The following is a 25,129-nucleotide window of genomic DNA, read 5'->3' as shown; positions in this document are numbered from 1 at the left end:
CAGGTTTTTAGCCCCACAGTGGAGAGCACCAGCAATGGCCCAGTTTTTAGCCTGACCAGGTGGTGGTTTCCATGCCACTGGGGGCACACCATGAGCTGTATGGTACATCGAGCCGTGCCCCAGCGGGCCATTTTGTTCACCCTAGGATTGCTAAAACAGAGCCACAGACACGAGCCTAGAAAGTCATGGGCAGTAAAATACAGCCCCAGATGAGAAACATCATCATAAGTCCCAAAGTGGGGGTCCTCCATGGCCACCCGGTCCCACCAAGGGGACCAAAAGGAAGATGCAGACGTGAGATAGCATCTCCCCTGGCAGTGCCGGCCAGCTCCCCAGACCGGCCCCCAGGCAAACCTTCATGGCCCTGCCTCAGCCTCCTGCAGCTGCTACAGTCCCTGCAAGGCAAAGATCAAGCAATTTAATTACTGGATGCAGATGAGTAACTGGAAGAAAAAATGGAGTGGAATGAGCTGTGCTTACTGAAAGACTGATGTACCAAAAAAACCCAACAAACAAACAAAAAGCATAAACCAAATCTTTATTCCACTGTAACATTTCAGCTCTGACTCACGGCAATATGGCCAAAACCAAAAATGCATTTTCGCTGGGGACAACAACCAACCTGCTTGGTTTTGCAAAATAATCTTTACAATTCTCTGGGGCGGGGGAGGTATAGCAAGCCTGCAATTTGGGAGACTGCCAAAAAAGGGTCTCCTTCTCTCCCTCCCTCCTCCCCACATTATCTACAGTTGTTTTAAACTAAAACTGGCACGTTGTTTCTCTGCCACTGGAAACAGCCCTCTCGGTGCAAAGGGATGCCCTGTTACCCAGCCCCTCAGAAAACTATTTGCAGCCAAACAATAGCAGCTGTTAACTTCAAAGCCTCGTTTAAACACTAACATTATTAAGGCACAGCAATCTAAGGAGCAAACACTCCACTTGAGTCAAAGCACTTCAAAATAACATTGCCTCCGTGCTCATCCTTCCCCTTTTTCCTCCCAGATGGCCCTTTGTTTGCCTCACAGCAAGACCTTCCTGCCGCAGGACCCCCCTCCCAGGAGATTAGGGCTCCCCGCTGCCCCTGACCCCTCCCTCTCTCCTCTTTCATTTCCCCAGTCTCTCTAACCACCCCAAGGAAGAGCTGGCACCTTACTTTGCTGTTGGTTTTAAAATAGTCCTGCCAATTTAAAAAAAAAAAAGAAAAGGTGCTCTAAAAAAAGCACTCTGTGGGGAGGACAGGGCTTTAACCATACAGAGCTTTTTGGTAACCCCACCTACAGCAGGAGACATGGCTCTGCCTCCCCTGGCTCACAGACAAGGCCCGTCGTGGTGGAGGAGAGCGATGCCAGTCCCAAAACCCTGCAAGCATTGCTTCCCGTTTTACTGCTGATGCAACCGCATGAAGAGTAGAGGTCGCTTTAGGAGGCCGGCTCCCAAGTTTCACTGCTCTGTTAACATTTATGTGCATTTATAAGCGCTCAGACCCCGAACGGGGCTGGAGCTTGCTCCTAGGGGGAACTGCAAAAATTCAAAGAGGAAAGGGTATGTGGCCCAAGCAGCCGAGGAGGCTGGCAGAGCAGCCAGGTGCCGAGGGCTGCCCACCGCAGGATGGGTGACGCAGCCAGAGCCAACATCCCCCAAGCCACAAGCCAGCCTCGATGACCAAACCACGGCTTCCTGTCCATACCGTGACTGTGTTGCAACTCGCTGGGTGTTCATACTCGTGAAGCACATCTCAGAGAAGGACGGGCCAATGGCACTAAGCACAAGAGTTAAAAGACAAATGCGCACAAAGACAGAGCCCCTGTTTTGATGCAGGCCAGTGTCATCATTAGCAAACTCCCACTGTGATGTGCCTGCGGCTGCACGCAGGTATTTAGTTTGTCAGCAAGCCATAGACATGCTTCTTAAAGGAAACACCCAGTGCTCAGAGAAGCCACCCTAGGTGGTGCCAGCAAGACTCGAAGTAGGGTATGAACCCCACTTCAGTGCAGCACAGTCACGTGTCTTGGACTACACACATGCCATGATGTGAGCACATCAACAACCATCGAATAACACCCCCCCGAAAAACATCAGGACCACTTCCTCATACTTGATGTTAATTACACTGAAGTTCACAGCAGCTTTTTTAAGAGTCTAGGCTATTGGTTTCTTCATCTGCAGCAATATACAACCCACAGGACACCGCAGACACCCATCTGGATAAACCCTTGTACGCTTGCTCTGTACCTTTCAAGGAAACCCAGTAGTGCTTCCATTTCCTGCGCGCGGCCAACTCCACTTTCTTGTTCTTTTTGTGCACCAGGAAGTTTTTCACTGCCAGAGCGCCGGCTTTCCGTACCGTGCCCTGGGCAGCCGTCAGGAGGATGTCAGACTGCCCTGGGGAGCTGAGGGTGCCGCTGCTCTGCTCGTCGCTGAGGGCAGACCCAGCCTCCTCCAGGTTCTCGCTGTTGGTGGTGCTCATCTCCAGCTCCCGGCGGAAGTTCTCATAGACCCCCTGGCGAAGCCCATCGCCCGTCGAGCTGCTGCCGCTGTCGCTGCCGATGAAAGCCCGACTGGCCGTCGGGGAGTAACTTGAATTGGTAGCATTGGAGCGTCTAGAAAGGAGGTCTGTGTCGGTGGCTGCTCCCTCGATCCCACTGTCGGTGAACTCGCTCCCCTCACCTGCGTTGACGTCCTAGTTGCAAGAGAGACACAGCGTGAGATGAAGAGCCTGGCCCAGGCTGGCCTTCTGGAGACACTGACAGAACCCAAAATGCCCAAGTGGCACCACATCTCTTCACAGCCCCATTTCGTCTGGCACTGGAAATCCCTTATCTCTTTTTCTTCTGAAGATGAACAACTGGAAGAAAACATAGGGTAGGCAGAACTTCCAGCATAGTTTAGGAAAGATCGGTCACACACACACACAATTTCAGGTGGTGCCTCTACAGCCTTAGCATTTTGGAATATAAGATGCAGCATCATCTGTTTACATTAAGCTAAGTTAACAGTGCTAAAGGTTCTGCAAAAGGAGAACATATGGTAGCAAAAACTGGCAGTGTCAAGAAAAGCGGCAATCAACCTACGCATTTTAAAAAGAAAACATTGATATTGTACATTCACACCTACAGCTGAAGATACATTTTAGACATCCCAAGATTGTCATTTGCAAATTATATAACTAAAAAGGTACTTTTTTTTCTCCTGAGAAGTTAACGTATTTGAGATTATTTCTGTTTTGTGTCACTTCTACATCACAAATCCTAATGATGGGCCAGAATCCCATGCTGATAGACCCTGCCAAAATACTGCAACAACAGAAGACCCTTCCTGGTCCCCAACAACTTGCAGTTGAAGGGTCAGAAGAGACAAGAATATGGCCATCTTGAGCAAGACGGGAAAGAACATGACCGAATTCAGGTTTCAAAGTCTTAGTGGCTCAGCTCGCCCCCTGCAACAAGGTTAGTGCCCAAAGGGGGCTAACCACTACAATCTCAGCACTCAAAGGCATCTGTGGCAGTTTTTGAAGGAGGACAAATAAAGGCTAAGACCTGTAAGTGGGGAGAAGTATCTTATGTTAGATACTCGAGAGAAGAGGGAGCCAGGGAAGACGATGCAAAGAGGTGAGAAATATGGCCAAAACAACAGGAATTTCAGACTCTACCTCTCCTGCAAGAGCAGCTGGTGCTTGATTTACAAGTTTTTAAAAAAATGAGGAGACTCTGAAAAAAAGGTGGCAGAACGCAGTGTTTATTTGGGGAGAAAACAAGCTTCTAGGTGTTGGTTAAAGCACAAGTTTTCTATGCATCCAAGAGCAGCTCTACGGAAACTGAGAAACCCTCCACCGAGCTCTGTTTGAAACCTTCCTCCGGTGGAGCAAGAGCTGGATGAGGAAACCTTAGGGGGAGGGGACGGGTGTTGCTGAATTTGACTAACTTTTAAGGCATTAATTTGTAATGGATGGGCTTGTTCTTTATAAAAGCTACCTCTCGAGGGAGACTTGGGAGTCCAGTTGGAAGAACAAGCACTTCCTTCCCCATGCAATAAGCACAGTTATCCTAGTCAGTTTGGTTGTTTAATGCAACACATAGTGATAGACAAGCTGTTCTGGACAGGACAATATTCCTCTACTCCCATCGCATGTGAATGAGCTGAGCAGGGCTTCCTGTAAGTGCAGTCATCAACCCGTACAGAGCAGTTTTCACAACCATGTGTTTTTTTCCGCTGTTCCAATTCACTTGTTTTTTGGAAGCCAATTATCTTCCCATCTCTTGCAGCACAAGGAGGGATATCTGGAGAGGAGAACTGGTGCTGCTCAGAAACCGGTGTTTACAAAACACTGCCGCAAGCAAGTTTTTGCATTCCATCATGAAAAGCTGGATGGTGCAACTTCTGATGACAGTGCTCCATCTGAGACCCCATGCATCAGGGAGCCAGGACTGGCGCGGCCGCTTGACACTCACACTCCCGAGGCACTGCCTCTCTGCCAACATAAGCTACATTGGCATAAAACCAGAGCACCAAAGAACTGAACTGGATCCCCCGTGTTCACTGGGATAGTTATTCCTATAGGATGACTGGGGTTTGCATTTGTCTTCTAGGGCCTTCTTCCTCCATAATTTTTTTAAAGGGAAGAAGTGTGTCACTCGTAGAGCATAAACAAATCTGCATTCTGCAATGAACATTATGTAATGGTGGCAACAGAAATTATTTGAGATTTTGAGATCTTTATTTTAGGTTAATGATTTAATAAATATACAATCTGTCTCATAATTATTTTAGCCATGCAATACAAAAAGCGTAGAGTCAATTCCAAAATTTTAGCCAATGTAACTTTTAGGAAGCATATCTCATGCTTTAACTAGAATTAGTCAGTTTAAAAAAACAGCGAGCTACTAAAACAGACCACCAAATTGAGGGAGATAGGATTTGTAGTTTTGCCAGCCAGTGTATGCACAAAACTTTCTTGGTGCTTTTTAGCAGATGGAGTATTTTTTCAAAAACAGAAGTGCACCTAGAGATGTTCAAGCATAGCGCTGCAGTGCAGGCTCTCAAGGTTCCTTGTGCCCAGTGTGACACAGCCTTCTTCTTGTGTAATCTTGGTGAGACACAGCATTAATGGCCTCAGTTTCCCTGTCCATAAATGGGGATTATACTCACTAACTGATAACATGGGCATAACAGCTTATTATTTATAAAAAAATTAAAGGATGGAAAACTTGGAGTAAATGTTATATATGCTCATGAGCTTAAATTGTAACACATTTTGCAAATTTCTTTATAATCTTTACCACAATGCAAGTGATAGGCTGGATGGGTCAAAAGATCTTTTCAGCATAATGCTGCAGCCCTGTCCCTAATCTCCCTCTGCTCCCTGCACTCCCTCTTCCTCTCTTAAATATCCCGTATCAAAGACTTCTTGCCAACTGATGCAAGCCCTTTGGTAGGAGGAGGGTCTGAGCATACAAAAGTCAGAACTGTTCAAAACCTACAGCCTGCTAATATTGTTCAAGCTCATGGATTATGAAATGTGGCATTGAGTGAGCTTAGCACTTTCGGAAGTCTGTTGTATGAGAAGATCAGTCTTGGGGTTAGTAGGGTTAAGAGCATTCATTGCACAGGTCTCTGACTTCTGAGCTCCTGCTGCAATGTCAGCTCGTTCTCATCGGAGGGTATCAAAAGCTCTCAAGAAGCAGCCGGCATCTGCTCTGGCTGTCTCACAGTGCTATAATCCACACACTAAAGGGCATTCAATTAAGAGTTCAGCTGAAAGTACAGAGGTTTAGTATAGTGCTTCTGTAGAAATGTGCCAAGGCCGAAGCGGTAACACTCCCAAGCCAAGCAACAAACCATAGCAGGGTTTGATGAACACATCACTGGGGGCACAGAAATACTCCTGCAAATTTTCAAACGAGGATGCTGAAAGTTAATCATCCCAGGTCACACTGTGAGCAGCATGGCTGTTCACTGATGAGATCAATGTGGATACACAGGCCCCTAGCTTTGGTGTCCACCTTCAAAGTACCTGCTGACATGGCCACCACAGGCTACTGCCCAGAAGCAAAGCAAACATTGTGTAACCCTGATGAGAGCTATTTAAAAATTACTCACGTTTCCTGCTCAGGTTCTCAAAGAGCCCCACGGGCAACAGCAATGTCTCTCTCTTCTGAGGAAGACTTATTACCACCCCAGGTCCATGACGGGATACGCCACAGAGGCTTGCTAATGAAACAGGCATTTCACTCCTCGGCAGGAGGAGTTCCCAACCAAAGACTCTTGAGGCCAAGAGTGAACTGCAGACACGGCTCAGCCTTTACCCCTCTGACTCCTGCCCAGCATCCCTGCAGCTCTCCACCAAAATGCTGATGGCATGTGCCAGGCACATCAGGGGAGCTGGGAGACAGCTGAATACTGCAGAATGCATGTTTCTGAAGCCCACAGTTTTGGACATTATACAGACATTATAACAAATCACCAGCACATCACTCTGGACTTGTAATTGCTGTCATCTAGGGGCTCTGTTTTATTTCACTGGTTAAAACCCCCAAAAGTTTCTTTCAGCTCTGTGTAAGATTCAGGACACTGCACCTGATATTTTGCACCTCACCAGAGATCTTGTGGTTTGTATTTTCAGGCCGGCAAACAGCTGCCTCCACACAGAGGAATATTTTTGCCCGGAGAGACAATCCCAGGAACCAAATGCAAGACTGGAACTAAAATCTGTGCTGTCCCGCTTAGCCTTCCCACTGGTGTTTACCTAGCTTTGGGCCTGGGAGGACAAGAGGGCAAAGCAAGAGGGAGGTGGAAATCATTAAATTGGTCACACCAAGTAGAAAGCATGTAGCAAAGAAAAGAAAGCGTATTTCCTCCAAGACAGAGAGATGGGGGAAGTCGTGGGAATAGCAGTTCTTGGCATTTTGCAAACACAACAGGTCTTAGACCATAGAGACAACAAACTGAATAAAGAGGGGGCTTTGTCCCTTCGATTTAAGATTGCTTTGTGGAAAAGCAGGGAGAAAGTTGCCTAAAGACCACTGGCTGAAGAAGGGAACTAAACAGGCTCCAGAGACTGTGCTGCACTGTGTGCCTTGATGGGAAGGTGGTAAGTAGTAGCACAGCTTCCACCAGGATCTGGGATCCCTGCTGCTGCTGAAGATGCCGGAGGAGCGGCACCATTTCTTACACTGGCAATGCTACCATATCGGTTGTAAATGCCCGGGGTTTATGAAAGGAAGTTCAGCAGACAGTAATGGAGGGAAAGAGGAGGGAAAGGTGGAATGTCCAATGCCAGAGAGATATGCCACAGAATGAGAAACCAGAGACAGACTGAATAGTGCCATTGTTACCGACAAGAACGCAGCGAGGCCCAGCAAGCAGGCCACGTGCCAGGACGGCTATAACAGCCCTAATAGCATTCAAGTGTAATGAAGTGGAATTATCACAGCCCCATCAAATGCACAGAACAATTTAGCTGATGAACCAATTGGGTAAAATATTAGTGAAAGTATTAGCAACCCACTTAAATACATGTTTTTTCCTCACATGAATACTGGCTTTCATGCGAAGCAAGCCAGTGGGGAATAAAGCTGTAATGCAAGCTACATCAAGCTAATGTACTTGGTGCTGTAGCTTTTGCATACTCACATGATACCCATACCTCTATATATCCCCTACAGCCACATTTGTTAAAAAATTCTTGCTAGATTTAGGAGATATACAGAAAAAAACCTTTTGCTTCAGAAAAAAGGTCTACCTTCAGCTAGCAAAAACACAGCAAAAAGTTTTGGGGCAGGTTCAAAGTGTCTTTGTCCCCTTGTTGAACATATTTGGTACTGGCCTCTGCTAGCAAAAGACCACTGGATGGGATAAGCCTTGCCCAACTCTCCAGCTCATGACTGAACACATTCAGAGCACTTGCAATAACGATGCACTTACCAAACTTCCCACCAACAGCCCTGTTACAGACACTATTGAAATGGCGTGGTGAATCAATTGTTCCTGCTTGACTGACAGCAGTGATTCATGGGCACTTTAGACACATGGGATTGATTTAGTAGGAAAACTCTTACTTCCCTAATATAAACAGTTCCTTATGTGGTTAATACTTCTTTCTAAATTAACCATTAGATTAAAAGTACTCGTTAGTAAAAGGCAACCAAGTGGGTTTTTTTCTTGGAAGGGGCTCCCTCCAAGAGAATGCATATCCTCTGTTCCCCGTCCTGTTTAGCAACAGAGCAATAAGGTGTTCACATTCAGCAACAGCCTGAAATTGCACATAACCTGTCTGGTTGGTAGTTAGGCAAGCACCACAGAATACATTTAAAATACATAGGTAAGCAGCCTGATGGTTTGCATGCTTTTATGTGCCTGGTGTCTCTTTGAAGCTCCTACTTTGAAACAGATTGGCCTGATAAGTTTTTCCTCTCTTTTTAGTACTGACTTTTGCCATCATTTGATGGTCAAGGTGGTCTGTTAAGGTATGACTTGCTCCAAATCAAAATAAAAACCTTCCTCCAGAGTAACGTGAACACCTGGTAACGAATGCATTAGAAGACTTATCTGTCTGAAAAAGAGTCAAAACATTCCAAGAAGCAAAGATAAATCATAAATTGCAGCTGAAACCTGAGTGGGAGAAATGGTTTTAAAGCTGCAGTGAAGAAACACAAAAGAAACTCCACAGCTTGTTCAGTCTGGGAGGAATACAGTCCTGAAGACTGTTAACAATCATACTGAATCGTGTCCACATAACTCACTGTAAAGTCAGAGGGATTATAATAATGACATGAAGGAGATCTGCTACCGTAGGAAGGAACAAAGCCCCTCAACCATATGCTGGGAGTTGATATGAAAGAAGGTTTTAAAGATACCTACAGGCCTGTGTACAACAGGACAGTATTATATGCGAATGAGCAAGGATGCACCAGATTGACAGCAGGCTTTGGAGAACTAAACTGACAGCCACAAATCAACACAGGCCAACTGCAGTTTTCTGTTGGATTGGTTGGGTCTTGTTTACACCACCTAGGAGGGCTCCCAAGTTGAGTGAGGTACAGTTACAAGCCAACTTCAATTTGTATGTGGATACCAGACTGAGATGCTGGGTTTGTTACCTTTGGGAATTCAAAGAGATCAGATACTGGTATGTACAAGCACCATTGGTTCCTACTTCTGTGCACTCACTCTACTGGTGCAACAGTTCTTCAGATGTTTGAAAGAATCAAAATTTTAAAAAAAATCAACAAACCCTTATATGTGTTATTAAAGCTGCTCGGAGTGGTTTAATAAGCAAGCAGGTTTTGGCCAAGGTTCTCTGAAATCAAATTTATTCCCAACAAAAAAGGTACTAGCCCAGACCTCTAGATATTTCTCCTAGCAGTAAGCTTCACTCTCATTATGAAAGGATGAATCAGAGTCACAGGTTTCTGGGCAATAATCCCTGGGAAAGTCTTAAGGCATGGATTTCAATGGATTTTGGTTCCAGGATTCCTTTGTGAACTTGTCTTGGTGAATGCTGTACAGTGTAATTTGGCACCTTGGAAAACCAGACAAGGTACTGGGTGCCAGGCACCCAGAAGATACTCAAATATGGGAAGGAGATGTGCATCCACTTTGCTCCTGTGGGTCAGGCAGTTAGCAAACATCAATGTATCAAGCATCCATCAACCCCCATTTCCTTTGCAGGCAACTCTGCCTGATATATACGGCTGTTACCTCAGTATTACACTTGGCTCCTTTGCTCCATGTTAAGCTATCACATTAGCTTGGTGCCTCTAACACAGGGGTTGGGAACATTTTTGGTTCACTGATTCCCCAGACATTTTCCAGCTAATACGTGGGCCCTTCCAAAAAGATCTTCTCTGTAGACCACCATGCTTCCCCAAGGAGCCTGGTTTTCTTACCTGACTCAGATACCTTAAAGGCAAATTATGGACCCACAGGGACTCCTGCAGCAGTCAGGAAAGTACAACCCTGGAGGACTTACCAGCTGTGAGATAGAAAATGTTGAAAATGAAACTGTCCCCCATAAAGCTGCAGGGACAGCTTTACCCTTCTCTCCAAGGTACTGTGCAGAGCTCTTCACTGATTCAGGACAGTTGTGGCATCAGTTTCTGATCTGTTCATGTTCAGAAAGTTAGTTTTTGCATCCCTCAGAGCTAAAGTATTGGGTAAAGGGAAGGGGAAGGATGTTTTGATTTTGCTTTTTAATAACACGAGAGAAATCCAAGCCTCTGAGAGAACACACAAAGGAAACAGCATGAAGCACTGCTATGGGATCTGAGCACACCAGCTCTTCCCTGGCTTTAGCGCTGACTTTTAAGGGGTGCTAAAGTATATAATAACATGAATGAGAATCAATCCATAATCCAGTAAAGCCTCTTGCAGTGTGGTCCCTGCACACGGCTTCCGACACCTGTGCAGATCTGGGGTGGACGCCCGCTTTCCATCCTCAGCAGTGGGAGGAAGTCTCAGTTGTTAAGCTCTGCAGTGTTTAATCCCTCTGTTCCCAAATGATACGCTGAGGACCCCCCAAAACTTATGTTGCTTTCATCCCAATAGACCACCCAGCTGAAGAAAGTTTCTAGAGGGATTGAGCTAACCATAAACTAACACTAGCAGCGTAACTGTGCTTGAGTTAAACAAATGGCAACATGCCTAACCAAAATTCTTGAAGTAAAATACAGGGTTAGGTTACTTTTTGTTCGCCTGGTGCCAAGAAGAGGCAATTCTTCCTGGGAAATGTAACAGAGCAGGTAGAAGTGAGGAAGGGGGAAAGCTGCTAGAACAGCAGCTCGAAATCAAAACATATCATCTAGGAGGTGTTCACCTGAACAATCACCTAACTTAAGGGAGCAGCGAAATGTCTGCCATCTGGGATGATGACTAGTCACAGGATCACATGCTGAAGCTCTCTGAAAAGAAACATTTCAATAGAGCACTTCACTGGAAAGGATCACTACTGCAAATTGCATCCATCTAAGTAAGCACAGCCCAGCAAACAAGCAGCTGGGGCAACCTGTGTGTGATTTTTAAGTGGAAAGTACTTGAAACTAAAAACATGCAGTGTATATAGCTTTACAGAGAATACAATTATTGCCAATGGTACAAGCACTTCAGATGTATAAATGACAAAGTCCTACTGTTTAAAGAAAACATGCCTGAATGGAGCTAGATCAGACATCAGGACTGCTGATTTGCTTTCCATTGGCTTCAGACCAAAAGCGAAGGAAGAAAAACAAATTAAGATCTTCAAAAGAGTATCAAAATATTTGCCAGGGAAGACCAAAACACTCATTTTCACATACTCCTTTCCCTGACAATATTGGGGCAGAGCTGTGTGCTCTGAAGGGATTGACTGCTATTTGCTTTAAAATATCCTGAATAGGCAATACCTGATCTAATCTCATCCATCTGGGAAGGGCAGCCCGGTGACAGAGCAGGGAAGACTTCTGAGCTTGGGTCTGAAGCCCTCCATTCAAGCTTTCCTCCAGGCTCATGCTGAATCCGCTTCTAGTTAGCCAGGCTATAAACAGCTCATTTGATACAGCCATTAAATGGGTCTGGTCATTCAGACCCACTGAGAGCAGCCACACCGGCAGCCAGCACAACCCAAGATGCGGATTCACAAACAGTTTACACTGGTGCAAGCTTGGGCTGCCACCAAAACGAGTGGTTACCCCTTCCCCCCCAAGCCCATTTCCACTCCTTCCTTTAACTTGGAGCCCTGTGGCTAGTAGCTGAAAACAGAGATGTTTGGTTTTAATAAGGTTGTTTGCCTGGAGGCTCAGCAAAGTGACCGGCTGACCAGTGCTCTTTGGTGGGATTTAGCCCCTTGAATCACCCAAGCCAAACCATCTGACCTCCAGCTTTTGGAGATTCGAAGCACAGCTCAGGCTATTATCTGAGACCTTGGGAACAACCTCCATCTGAAAGGCACTATGGAACTGCATGAACAGGGGCTCGAATCAGCGAGATGCACACTACTGCTGAAAACCAGTAACATCTTACTTTTAGGCATTCACTAAACTATGTGTGATTAATTATAATTTAGACTTTGTCTTTACTTCTTTCCTCGATTCCATCTGGATTCAAACAACTAAGATTAAAGGTCTGGGTCAATCTGATTAAGAATCATACTTAGGTTGAAAATAGCTATGTTTTCCAGACTACAGACTGAGATGTACAGAATTACTTTAATAGGAGCAGAGCTTCAGCTGCTGAAGATACTCTGACTGGAAAATCGATGACCAAGGAGGGCTATAAGAGCACACTGTAAGGTCACAAGTGTTATGCAGAGACTGAACAGGATGTCGTTGAAGCCAGAAGCATAAAATTATTTCAGAAAAGAGAATTCACAGGGGCAGGTCAACCCGACAGTCTTGGATACGTTCCTCACTCAGGAACACTCAAATCGCTAATCTTCTGGCATTGGGAAGAATGCCCTAAAGGAAAGTTCACCCCATACTATGCCAGATTCTTTCTTTCCTTTCCTGAGCGCTTGGTATTTGGGGAGCAAGGTACTGGGCTGGATGGTGCCTTCATGTGACTGACCCAGTGTGGTCCTTTTACATTTTGAGGTTATATCCTCTATGCCACAAAACCATTTGTGAAAAAGTTTTACACAACTTAAAAACAAGTATCAGCTCTCTGGAGTTTAGCCATCCTACAGAGCATAATGAAACACTATAACCTGTTATAAAATTCCCTGAGATGGTAAAAAAATAATATCGACTGGAAAGATATTCTAATTTTAGACTGTTTTCTCTGTACATCCTGTTCTAATTCCCACAAAAACCTTGGTTTCATCTCCTGCATATTCTGCAAAATTTTTTTATATAGGATTTTTTTTTTTTTTTAAGGCTTGAGATCCCAAATTCCTTCAGGCTACCTACAGATGCCTAAAAATAGTAATAAACTTGAAAATCAGACAAAAGGGGATTTAACGTGCCAAGGACATACTCTGGGGCTGGCGCTGAAGGCAGCGCGGTTTCCAAGTCAGGCAGGCAGGAAGTTTGTTCACTCTCCCCCTGCTCAGTTTCACAACAAACACTGGACTGGACACAGTAAAAAAACTTTACTTTCCCTGCAGACTTGAGGGACATCTTCTTGCTACTCCTTCTCAAAAGTTATGTAAAAAACCTGGACTGCACCATTGTAATGCTAACACTGGAATTGAGTTTTCTGCAGGAAATCACAAATCGGGGTGTAAAGCTCAGAGAGGAATGAGCCACCCTTCTCGCATGTGAGTAGTTGACCATGCAGAAATGCTTTGGCCACTGTGTCTCCTTGGATTTTAATGCACACAGGCGTCACGCCGTGCTCTAAATACTGCTTGTAAAACACCATCACTCCCCTAGAAAAGATGGTCCACCCATAGCTTCACACCTACTAGGAACTACACCTAATGTCTTCCCCCACAAAGCAAATACCAGCACTGGAAGCCCATGGAGGTCTCTGGCTTTGATGGCCACTGCCATCATGACCTCAACCATCACGAAAACCGGAGGGGGAGGAGCAAGACCTGCAGGGCCAGAGCCAGCATCAGGTAGAGCTCGCTCATGGCAATCTGCAGCAGACACCCATGAACAGACACGCTGCTGGCACCATGGCCTGGCAAGAGGATTTTGCCACGTGACTGAACTTTTTCTGTACGTGCTGGACGTCTTCACCTGACTGCCCTTGTAGTGGAGTTTGAAACGTCAAAACACATTCCTGCCCTACACGAGGCTCTATCCCCCATTTGATGGTCTAAAGAAAAGAGCAGTCAGAAATTATCCACAGAGGTAGAACATGAAATAAAGAGGTGGCACAATGGGCTTGGAAGTGGCACAAAACCCTGTCTCAAGGTTTCCATTCCCTAATTCCCCTCCTGAAACTTCACTTAGGGCTCATAGCAGCAGGGGAGCATGGGGTTACATTTGTCTCTGAACATCCACCAGGGAGAGGAGGAGGGAGTCTCCTGCAGGCAGGTGTTTAGCCATTTCACAAAATCTGGATCCCAACAAGCAGGTTGTAGGATCCTGGGGATCTCACAACCCACAGTCAGAACAAGCTGTATCCATCCAGATCTTGTCTCCCTTCAAGCAAAAATGGGTGAAAATGTCAGCCAATTAAGCTTTTTCCACCTACATCATCAGCACCAAAAGCCAAACATGATCCCAGCAGAGTTCTCTGGGAAGTCTCGCTTCAGCAGATCTGAACCCTTAATGTTAAAATGTTACGAAAAACAGAACTGCTGCGTGGGTGCCCCAAAGCCACCCTGTGAATATTAATCGCTTATGCACATTGAATATAATTGTCTCTCCAGTATTAAAAAGCTCTCCTTCTCAATTAGTGGAAAGCAACTCCCACAGTTCAATTTAAGGTTTAAATTTGGAAGGGAGAGATTTTATTCCTTTTTTTTTTTTTTCTTTAATGTAAACCACGTACTTGTAAAGAACCCATGGATAGGGCATTATAACAGAACATGTACGGCTGTGATTCTGGCACCTTCTTTATGTGACACATTCAAGGATGCATTTTTCCAGTAGCAGTGATCAGCACATCACAAAAATTACAGCCACTGACAACTTCTAATAAATTTAGCCCATACAGAAAATATGATGATGTACATGCGTGGAGTTGAACATGCATGTAACAGCGGATGGATTCGGGAATCAAACACAAGGGCACAAGCCCATTGCTATGGTCTCAGACTTACCCTGCACTTGGTGTCTTCTGCTTTCAGGGACTTCTTTAGGAACTAGACTAGTCAAAAGATACCTACAAGTGACCATCAGGACCTTCCAGTACTTCTAGCACTAGGGCAGGTCAGACTAAAAAACCATGCAAATATCCCAGCTACAACTTTCCAAAAACTGAAAAAAACCCAATGGCAAATACAAACCCAAATTCTTGTGAGGATGGGCAATGGTGACCTGGGCAGAAACCTCACTCCTGGCTATGAGGCTCAGTTAGGTGACTTTGAACAAAGGAGCTACCCTGTTAAATAACACAGGTGCATTGACAGGTCATTGGCCTGGAGGCCAAGAGGGAAAACTGCGTCCAACACCATATTACACTTGGCCCTGGGTCACCTATGTGTGGTGCCCCTGTGGCCCTAAGACATAACTATTACTTTGTGGGATTGGGATGGGGGGAGGCAGTTCAAAAGGCTGGAAAAAACATGAAAGTTTTGCCTCAGTCTACTAAATTGTTTTTATAGCATGAAATGTTTTACAGCATGAGGACACATATGGCAGGCTCTGGGGCAATGCTCAAGGTGGTAATGACGAGTGTGAAGCCCATTGAGAAAGTGTTGAAAGACTGGGAAGGGCAGAGAGAAACAAAATTTCCCAAACTGTGCCTAACTACCAGCTGGCACAGACCAACGCAGTGCCAAGGAGCACATTAACAGCAAAGCAGTTAAGGCCATCAGCTCTACACCTCAGCTTCCACCACCTCAGGTAGGGTAACCATCACGCTGTACTTCACACCAGGGGTGTCGAGCAAAGATGAGCAAAGTGCTGAGATACTGTCAGACTGGGGACCTGGTACAGAGAGAGGTTGGTAGCTTCTGTCCTCTCATCCCATTCAAAGCCAACTAATCAGGTTCACCAAGGAACTAGTCCTTTTACTTTGTGTGCAAATTTGGACTTCCTTTTCGCTCTATCTATCAAACACATAATAATAGTCATTTCCCTAAGCCTGCTAAAGGTAGGCTTGGGCTAACATGACTTCATTGCTGGCAAGTATCTTACTGTATGCTGCTAGGATTAAAGACTTGGAAGGAATTTTGACCTTTCCAAAGCTTTAATTTTGTTCAATTTATACGTGGCAATAATCACTGCTGAGACTCCTTATAGCCGCCGTCTCCAAGCTCAGGAGATACATCTAGTGAAACCAGCCCCAGAAAGTGATTTCCCTGGATATGGCTGAGGCCTCACAAAATGCTACGCAAATTTGTGACTTTCACGAAGTGCCTTAGAGGAATCTTCTTAATTCCAAGATAGGTACCAAGAAGAAAAACAAATGCTTTGCTGTTCACCAGCAACACTGTTCTCTCTTAAATACACTTGAAAGGGGGCTAGAGGCAGCAGTGGCACCTAACAATCTCCATGAAAGCTGTTACATTCAAGGCTGCCAAATAACATCCTTTTTTTTGCTTGTTGTTGTTCTCTTGCTTTTTATCCTGCACTGTCTTGATGGAGCACCAAAGGGTTTTTGCACTCACACCATAAAAATACCTTCGAAAATAAAGAGCTGATTTTGAAGTACAAAGCTGCTGTTGTGGGATTCTGCAGCATCTGTTTTAGCATGTCATTTTTATATTTAGAAGCAACGTATCTCCAAAGATCAAGCACAGCCAGAAAGTCACTCAGCAACCCATTCCCATCAGCTCTCACAAGTCAGTGCCAGCCGACAGGGGGGCACACGCTCCTCTCGCCCTCCAACAGCCCTCTGCACCTCTGCAGTCCCACACCTCCTCTGCAGCATGCTGCAACCTGCCTGACTTACGCTGCCCAGCCTGGTATCTCTAATGCTGGTGTCCTGCCAACAGCTCAGCCCAGCAGCAGGACGTGAGCCTGCCGGCCTCCGACCTTGATGCAACGTGCTGCTTTTTTCTTTTTCTGGGTCACATGGCGCAGCGTGTGTACGCTGCATGGCATATGTAGGAGAAACCACGCAATGAAATCAGGGGAGCTGCTGAAGCGTGCGATCTGGTGCACAGCTCTGACCTGCACTGTCAGGCTGTTCTGTGTCCCCCAGCCGTGTTTCTGAGCTGGTGCCCACAGCCAGAAAATAGTGCGTGTAAAAAACGCCACAGCCAGCATCTTCCATTAGGCGGCTAGACCACTGCTCTTAGAAGGTCCAGCAAGCCAGACGAATGAACTTAAAATGAGTGCAGTATGCACGCAATGTGTATGCCACACGGGGCTTGTACAGGTGAGCAGACTTGTAGCTCCTTTTTCCCCTGCTATATGAGTAGTCTGCCACTTAACTGTAAGCAGAATTGCTGTTTGCAGTGCAAGCCAGTGCTGTGTAACTCAATCAGGCAGAACACAGCCAAGAAAGGCAGACCAAAACATAATAAAGACCCCACAGCAGCAGTCAAAGCAAAGGTCACCAGGACTGGTGTTTGGAGCACAGGAGGGGCACCAGATAGAAAAGCTCATCTTGGCTCTGTGCTGTCTGGGAATGTTGAAAGGAATGATGTCCTCCTTGGCTAGGAGAAGCAGCATCTTCTCTATACGTCTACATCCCCCATCATTTTTCAGTTTACAGCGGGTGAGTGCCACAACTTGCAGGGCTGGCAGTCTCCTGCAAGGGGACAGCACTGTTTCTGGGTAATGTTTTGCACAGATGTGAACCTCGGCTAATTAGAAGAGTAAAATTTCAGTCCAGCGAGTGTTTACAGTAGAGGGGACATGAAACACTCGCAGGTTTCTTCTTTGCTTCCAGCCACAAAGGCCGAGTAGTGCTTGCATGTGTGCAGGCAGGGGAGGGCAATGGGGCAGGGAGGGCAGAGAGGGGAGACACAACCAGCATGTATGAGCTCCCCGAGTGGAGTGATCGGTTTTGGCAGCTACCCTGGAAAAAAAGGCACCGTCAGCACTGCAAAACACGCAGGAAACTCTTTAGCCGGCAAATGCAGATTTATCTTTTCCAGAAGCAGTGAAGAGTGGAAAAGGCCCAAACAGAGTTGCAGATAAGGAAGGGAGCAGAGATGGGATCAAGCCAGCTCCAGAGACCAGTTAGTTCAGCTCTCTCCTGGGTACAGCCCTCTTCTTGAAAAGGGGGTGTTGAAGGAAAACAGAGCCTGGAAGAACCTGGAATACCTTTATCTACAGACACAGCTTAGCAAATGCCACACGCTTCCATTTTACACAGAAGAAAGCTGCCTTACCTGAGTAGTTTTCGCCCTTCTGCCTTGCATGCTGTTACTATGGCTAATTTGTGGGTTGGTGGCCCCTTCGGAAAGGCAGTGGGATTTCCTACAAGGCAGCGTATTGTAATTATTGTAGGAAGGCGCATCCTCAGCAGTAACCGATGCCAACTTATGGCTCCCAATATCCGGGATGTCGGACACTAAATTCCGGCAGTACCCTCCAAAGGCATTTCGCGGGCCTCCATTGACTGTAGCACTCGGAGTTTTGGGGGAATACAAGTCACTCATAGAGTTGGAGCGCTGGCAGGCGACCAGCGGCTGGGGGCTGCCACTGGCCTCTGTCCCCCGGGTGGTCTCGGCATCCTTCTCCTCGGCCAAGCCTAAGATTTCCTCATTGCTTGTTAAATGCTCCTGGCTGAGGTCAGAAAGCGAAAACTCCAAGCTGTCTTCGCGCCAGATGTCAGCCGATTTGGAGCGCTTCTTCTTAAAGCTGGCCGTCTCCATGAAGTTTGTCCCGTTGGCCGCGTATCGATGTGACCTCCCGTCACCCTCCGCCAAGAACGGCGGCTCGTCCCCATAGAGCCTGCTCTCCTCCGAGTCAGGCATGCTCTGGACGGAGGCGGCGGTGAGGACGGTGCTGCTGTCCACGCTGGGGGTGACGGAGGAGTCAGTGTGGTAGGAAACAGGCCGCAGGCCCATGTCCACGCGGTCCACCCAGATGGGGCTTCCAAAGTCCTCTAGGTTGGCCTCCTGGGCGAAGGGCTCCAGGCCGTTCTCCGCCAGGGACTGGGGGATGCTGGGGGTGCTGCTGGAGCGGGTGCTCACTTCCGAGTTACGGTGGATAATTTTTCCGGAAGAAGCATGCCGCGTCCGGCGAGAGGCTTTATTGGAGAGGCGAAGCGAGCGGGAAGTGTGCTTGCGGCCCAGGCTGGTGTGCTTGTCTCCGTAGAAGGCGTGCTCCACGCTCTGGCTCTCCGCGTTTCCCATGGCGTCACAGTCTGCAAGGGGAGAGAGCGGGGAACGTTAAAGGTGCAACCAAACACGCAGGCAAGAAGACACATGGACGCCCCAGTACTTTTTGTTTTTAACGAACCTGTCCCAAAACCTACACCACAGCTTCCACAGGGTCTCGCAGGACATGCTTTAACAGTGGCAACTAATACCACAGAATTAATTAAGCGATCATACCAGCAATCTTATAAATGCAACTCAGTTAAATCAGTACATAAGAAAAAGCCTGACGATAGCCATGCTGGTGCAAATGAAGAGTGCAGAAGAGGGAAGGACTGAACCTTGAAGCTTGGTGTGAAGTGGAGACAGTTTACCACCAAAGTGCACTGGCAATCTCAGCTCTGCACACGTTCACTTGACTCTTAGCATTAGCTAACAACCCTACAAACTCAAAAAATCAACAGCTATTGTTTATCTGCATGTAACAAGATGCCAAAAAGCAGATGGATATACACCTTTATCTGAGATTTCACTTTCTTTTTGCTAGGAACTGTGGATTGAATCACCAAATAGCAAAGTACAAATTCAACTGTTCAGCAGCGAGCTAATGATAGGTTTGATTTCTGGAACAAAAAAACAGTGCAACATTAAGCAGGTACAGAGAGCCCCACACAAGAAAGCCATATTATGAAAAATAAATTAGCATGAGTGACTCAGACTATACAAAAATAACCTTTCCTTCCTACTCACTCTAAAGCAGAGAGCTAGATTTAAGTGCTTTGATCTAGCAAAGGGAAAACTGAGCTGGAATGCAGGGGATGGGTTTCTGTCCCCACGTCTGTACCTAGCCTCCTGCATTATTCAGTTGCACACATCCCACTGTGAAACAGGTTTCCCATCCAGAAGATGGGAGTGATGATCTGGATTCAACCTTGGAAAACACTCTGAGGTCTGTGATCTCACTCAACAAATGTCAGAAATATTTTATCAGTAGTATTGGCTCCTTCTGGCCAAAGAGCAAGAAGAAGAACAAGAAAAGTAAATGTTAACGTACATGGCCATTCCCTGAATTACATGCAAGACAATTCTATCTAGATAAATAATCCATAAATCTTGAACAAAAATTCCAAGTCAAAACTTCCTCATTTTGAGGTATTTCTATTAGTCTTGGTTGGGGAAAAAAAAAAAAAAGCTGCCCTGACAGTAAAATAATCTGGAGTTTTTCATTTCTTGGGGCAATTTCCTCTCCTTTAACAGGATGCACCAATGGGTATTGAGCCAGATGCTGGCAGAATGAATGGGATTCTGTATTTTCCCTTGCTATTTAAATACACGCTATCACTGCTGCACAGAACTGAATTAGACCTACATAAATTACACAGAAAGAGAGGAATCGATTATGCTAAACACAGGCACAGCACTTCAGCCATGGGCTGCCCTGGGTACATACAGTAGAAATGAACTTCTGCAGTGATACTTCTGACCACAGTCAGAGGACTGCACTTCTCTACTCTTCTTACCCAGCTAAAAGTAGGTCGTGTCTGAGACTAAAAATCTGTTCAGTGCTGGCACAACAGGCACCTCCATAAATATCTGGGCATTTCTGTATCTGAAATAAATATAATCGCATGTGAAGACTATACCAGGAAATACCCTACATCTGCTAAACTAATGCCTGAACTCCCATTGACTGTCATGAGACTGCCATACATTGTTTAGAAAAATATATGCACTGAAGAGAGGACAGATTTTAATCTAAAAAATATGACAGCATTATAAATCCCTAGACAGGGTTTATTATCCCTTAAAAGCTACAGCCCTTCGATATGGACTGGAGTGAAAAACAAACATCAGCTAGCTTTTGCTTCTAAAACATTTTAAAGCACAAAATCTGCATTTTGTCTTCCACGCTGATGTCTAAAACCAGACCTCAACACTCCCCATCTTGCAAAAGAAACCCTCTCAGGGTAATGCTTTTAGCTGCTTTGATTCTGAGATTCTTTCTAACCGCACTTTCTTTTGACAGGATTTCCACCAGCTGCAAAGCCCATCAGAGCATGCAGCCATTTATCCCCAGTCTCCAGCCATGCAGCCATCACTTTGGTACCTATCTAAGGAGAAAGAGCAAGTTTTAAAAGTCCTCTTGAAACCCTGAATGATGAAGAGTGGCTCTTTACCTTCAGAAACAGAGCTGCCGAAGGGCAGGAGCGTCCCCCGCACACCACACAGCAAGGCACACCTGCTGATGAGAACGCTGGGCAGCGTGGCTACGGAAAGCAGCCCTGTGCCACCACCTCAACGTAGTCTCTGTGCACACCGGGCAAAATTTCACCCAGCGAAAAAGTAAGAGAACCACAAGTGACTCGGCGAGGAAAGGAGCAGCAGCTCAGGCTGCACCCCGTGAGGAAATACCGCTGCTAGAAACACTCCCATGGAAGGAGGAAAGTCTTTTCTCTGCAGACGGCAGCAGGAAAGTTTACTGAGTGATTTCACACAATGAGAAGTATCTGCTAGATACTGGCAAGAAGTGTCAGACTTCTAAGTAAAGAGCTGTCCCTTTTCAATTCCGTGGATTGGCGCTTCAGGTGAGAACGCATTTGCAAATCCCGCAGACGGCTATCTATCCTACAATTAGCCCATACCTCACTCCTGCACCCAGGAAGAGGCCTTACCCTAATCCCACTGATTTCCCCGGCATTCCTTTGCAGGTTTGCACGAATGCTGTGTGGTGGGTGCAAGAGGGCTGCAGGCAGACACGGTGCAGCTGATCCAGCTGCAGTGATGCAAGACAGTGCCATCCCCATGGTTTGTCACTGTCCCCCAGCAGAGGCCATCTCCCCTGGGAGATGCAGGGCACAACGGGCTGAGCCCCCCTCAGGTGGGGACAGTCAACCCTGCCGGGTCAAGCTGAGGGTGACCATTTGCGGGGTGCCCAAGACCGATGGCTCCCCCTGGAAGGGACCCCCGTCCTACCTTCTCACCCCTGTTTTTGCCTCCTCTCTGCATTCCTGGCTGAGCATTTCCACCAGTTACCCTGAACCAATTCAGGTGCTTATGCAGCCAAGTCCACTAAAACAGCAGAAAATAAATCCAGAAAAAAAAGACGACTTTATTAGTTTATTTTTGCTGAGATAGTGAGGTGAACTGGCACGTGCCAAAGGCAGCACAAGGGTGCCCGTCTGGGGACACAGTGGGGCAAGGATGGGGGCGGCCTGAGGGCGATGTGGGAGCCAGGGAAAAGGGGACAGCGAGTGGCACCTCCCCCATTTTTTGGCAGCAGTGAGCTGTTAGGTCAGCTCAGGCAGATGTGGAAAGGCAGCCCTGAAACATGTGAATTCGCACTGAAGCAGATGCCGGTACCCTCAGCTAGCAGGAGCAGGCACTGGGCGGGGGAGGGAAGCCCCAACCTCCCCCTCCCAGGGGTAGCAGCAGACACCCTGGGGCAGAAATGTCTTAAACTGCTCCAGCTACGACTGCCAGATGCTGCCTGTCTACAGCTTAACTGAATTTAGCACACTCAGTGAAAAAAATCTGTATCAAATTAAGAAAATGAGTAATGTTAGTGGGAGTTGCACGCAAATGCTGGTAGGACAAAGGCTCCCCTTGTTAGCTCACCCGCTGAATCCAAAGGTGACCATTAAAGACCTATCAAGGTACCACCAGGATACAACGTAAATCAAGTGTGACACATCTGGATGCTTTAAACAGGTCTGTCGCGCTCAACCAAGGATTGTGACGTGTCAGAAATCTGTTCTGAATTATTCTCTGAAGGTAGCAGAGATTAGCGCACACAGACCATGTGCTGCAAGCAGAACTAGTTGGAAATTTTTCAGCAGAAAATGTTGATTCATCAAAACCCAAACTTTTCGTGGGAATAGACCGCTTTTGATTAAAGGCTCCTCCACTCCAAGAGGGAGAGATTTGAAAACCGATGCAGGGAGACAGGCACGTCTCCTGGAAGAGGCACCAGCTCAGTGACTCAGTTGCTTGCCGAAGACGCGGAAGATCAAGATTCATATCTGCAGCCCAAGTCAGGCAAACGAGGGGTGGCAACTTGTTCCTCCACACCCTCAAGAGGTGACCTGACCATTGAGCTATCAGCTGCTCTGGGAAAGGGCTCCCTCCCCCAGAAGATCTGCTCCTTCCTGGTTCAGAGCAGGGAAAACGTCAAAATTGTGGAAGTCTTCAAGGAGCCCAGAAAGTCACCTTTTAGCCAGCTTACACATCAAGAGACAGTACAGGGCTTTGAGTTGTGGGGTTTTTTTTAACCCAAAACTTAAGATTGATATCAACATTAGGATATCAGCAGGGAGAACACAAATTCCACAGGAAAACTTTGGAAAAAACAGTGTTCCCTACATCAGCTACCCTAGACAAGCAGACTGACCTCTAGCTGAACTGCTGGGTTTTTGCTGGATGAGTCTTATATTAAATGGTTCCACAAAAAGGCAATCACATTCTGGATGATTGCTGATGACGGCCCCCTCAAAGAATGTAATTTTTTTTGAAAAGTCATTTTCCTTTCTCTTCCTCTACTCCTGATATTAAATATTTCTTAAAATAATTACAAAACCAAAATTACTCATCTCAATTAAACCTAAGTTACTAACTCGCAAACTTGCAAAAAGTTGGGCTGTTAGATTCCAGAAGAAAATCTGAAATATATTAACTTTCCAACAAAATTTGAAGCACCTCACAAGACAACAGATTGCAAATTTAAAATTAGATTCTAGTGGGAGGCCCTGGTGACAAATCTGTATTTTTCTCCTGGAGCAGAGCTTGAAGGCTGTGAGAACCAGAACAATTATTAAATCCACAGTGAGCAATGAGCCTACAGAAATACACTTTTGCTAAAATCTGCCAGCCAACAACAAAGATTTTTACTGAACTCACAAAACCACACAGAAAAATGTACAAGACTAATAACCAAGTGTGAACATACACATTTTATTGTAATTAAAATGTGCTTTTTGGAAAGGGCAAGAGAGAGGCTGAAATTCCACAGTAAGTCTTTGAGTTTCTTGGAAACTCCAGCAGCATATTTAATTGTTTTCAAATCAAAACCTTTTAACCAGCCATTTCTTTTTTGTAAGCCGCTCTTGCATATGTTAAAGCATGGGATGGACTCCAAAAAGGCCCTGCAGGCAATTCAAATAAGAGGAGGAGAGAGGGAGGAAGGGATGTCATCAGTAGCTGCTTGATAGCCGTTCAAATTCCTTTGTATTGCTAAACGGGTGTGACCATAAACCGCATGCAGCTTATCCATTTTTTTCCCCTCCCGTGAACCATTACACAACATAGCAAACTCCTAAAGAAAAATATATGGACACACATGTACCTTCCGAGGCAGTACTGGTATCCAGCGCAACCTTCCCCAAGAGAGCTGTGGCATTTAGAGGTATAGAATTGCAAATGATACCAAAATGAACAGTTAAGTGGGACTGCAGAAGCTGTCAGCACCTGCCACTCAGCGACTCCATTACTCTCGTGTCAGAGTCTATGACTATATGCCAAAAACCTGGGGAGAAAGAGGGGAGAAAAAAAAAGAATCAGACAAAGGGTTAGCAGGAACAGCTATACAGGAGGACATCTTCTGCCAGGTCCTGTTATCATCACTTACCTACGAAACACTGTGCAATACAGCATGCGAATGCTGTGCTTAAATTTGAATGATGAAATGTGATGATGGCAGAATAAATGAAAAACCCAGTCAAGCACCGCCAGCCCAAACTACAGAACGTGAAGAGTTCCTCTTCCCACCACTTTGTACAATAAAAATCCCCATGGACATTAACATGCCCCTGCTGAGGACGGTCTGTCTCAGGTAGGGCTAGAAAACCTCAGGTCCAAAACCACACCTGTGTCCGAAGACAACAGCCAAGAAAGGCATCTTCCAATAAACCAGGGTTTAATTTCTGGCAGCAAGGGGGGACCCAACTGCCCAGGGAACAGGCCCGAAAATGGAAGACCTCAGAGAGTTCTCTGCGCAGACTGTCTAATTTACAAAAAGGGCAGTTATCCAAGCAGGGATTTCATTAATATTTTTCAAGGGCAAATCAGACATGTAGGGCAGAGCATTTACATACATTTTTGTGCACAGTGAAAGGATCATCAGGTTAATTGCATTCACTAAGGTGAAGATACAGGAGACCAGTCTGTGCTTATTTAGACCTAAGACAAGTCATTAGAATAGTCCTCAAGTTACAAACATGCATGCACTCGTGTGGGTACCAAATTCCAGCCCTTTCTCAGCCTGATACCACTGGCGAGCTCCCTTGCAAGTATACCAGCTCAAGGTCCAGTCCTGTGAGACACCAAGAACCACCA

At 46.1% G+C, this 25,129-nt stretch overlaps 1 protein-coding gene across 5 annotated transcripts in view; it reads right to left on the bottom strand.

The window, feature by feature from the left end:
• TIAM1 (T-cell lymphoma invasion and metastasis 1) overlaps window positions 1-25,129 on the bottom strand; it is a 156,299-nt gene that overhangs the window by 65,711 nt on the left and 65,459 nt on the right. For 3 of the 5 annotated variants that reach the window (XM_010585274.1, XM_010585275.1, XM_010585276.1), the window contains 2 exons: window positions 17,870-18,849; window positions 2,233-2,680 (listed from right to left, as the gene is read on the bottom strand). In XM_010585274.1, coding sequence (XP_010583576.1) covers window positions 2,233-2,680; window positions 17,870-18,838 — 1,417 coding nt within the window. In that variant the 5' untranslated portion in view covers window positions 18,839-18,849. Of the gene's footprint in view, window positions 1-2,232; window positions 2,681-17,869; window positions 18,850-24,140; window positions 24,214-25,129 lie in introns of those variants that run through there. The other 2 variants (XM_010585273.1, XM_010585277.1) reach the window with 1 other exon arrangement.

The sequence above is a fragment of the Haliaeetus leucocephalus genome, unplaced genomic scaffold (assembly GCF_000737465.1).
Source record: "Haliaeetus leucocephalus isolate CR32 unplaced genomic scaffold, Haliaeetus_leucocephalus-4.0 Scaffold93, whole genome shotgun sequence".
NCBI lineage: Eukaryota > Metazoa > Chordata > Aves > Accipitriformes > Accipitridae > Haliaeetus > Haliaeetus leucocephalus.
The sequence above is the reverse complement of the archived record's forward strand: the minus strand, read 5'-3'. Positions and strand labels throughout refer to the sequence as shown.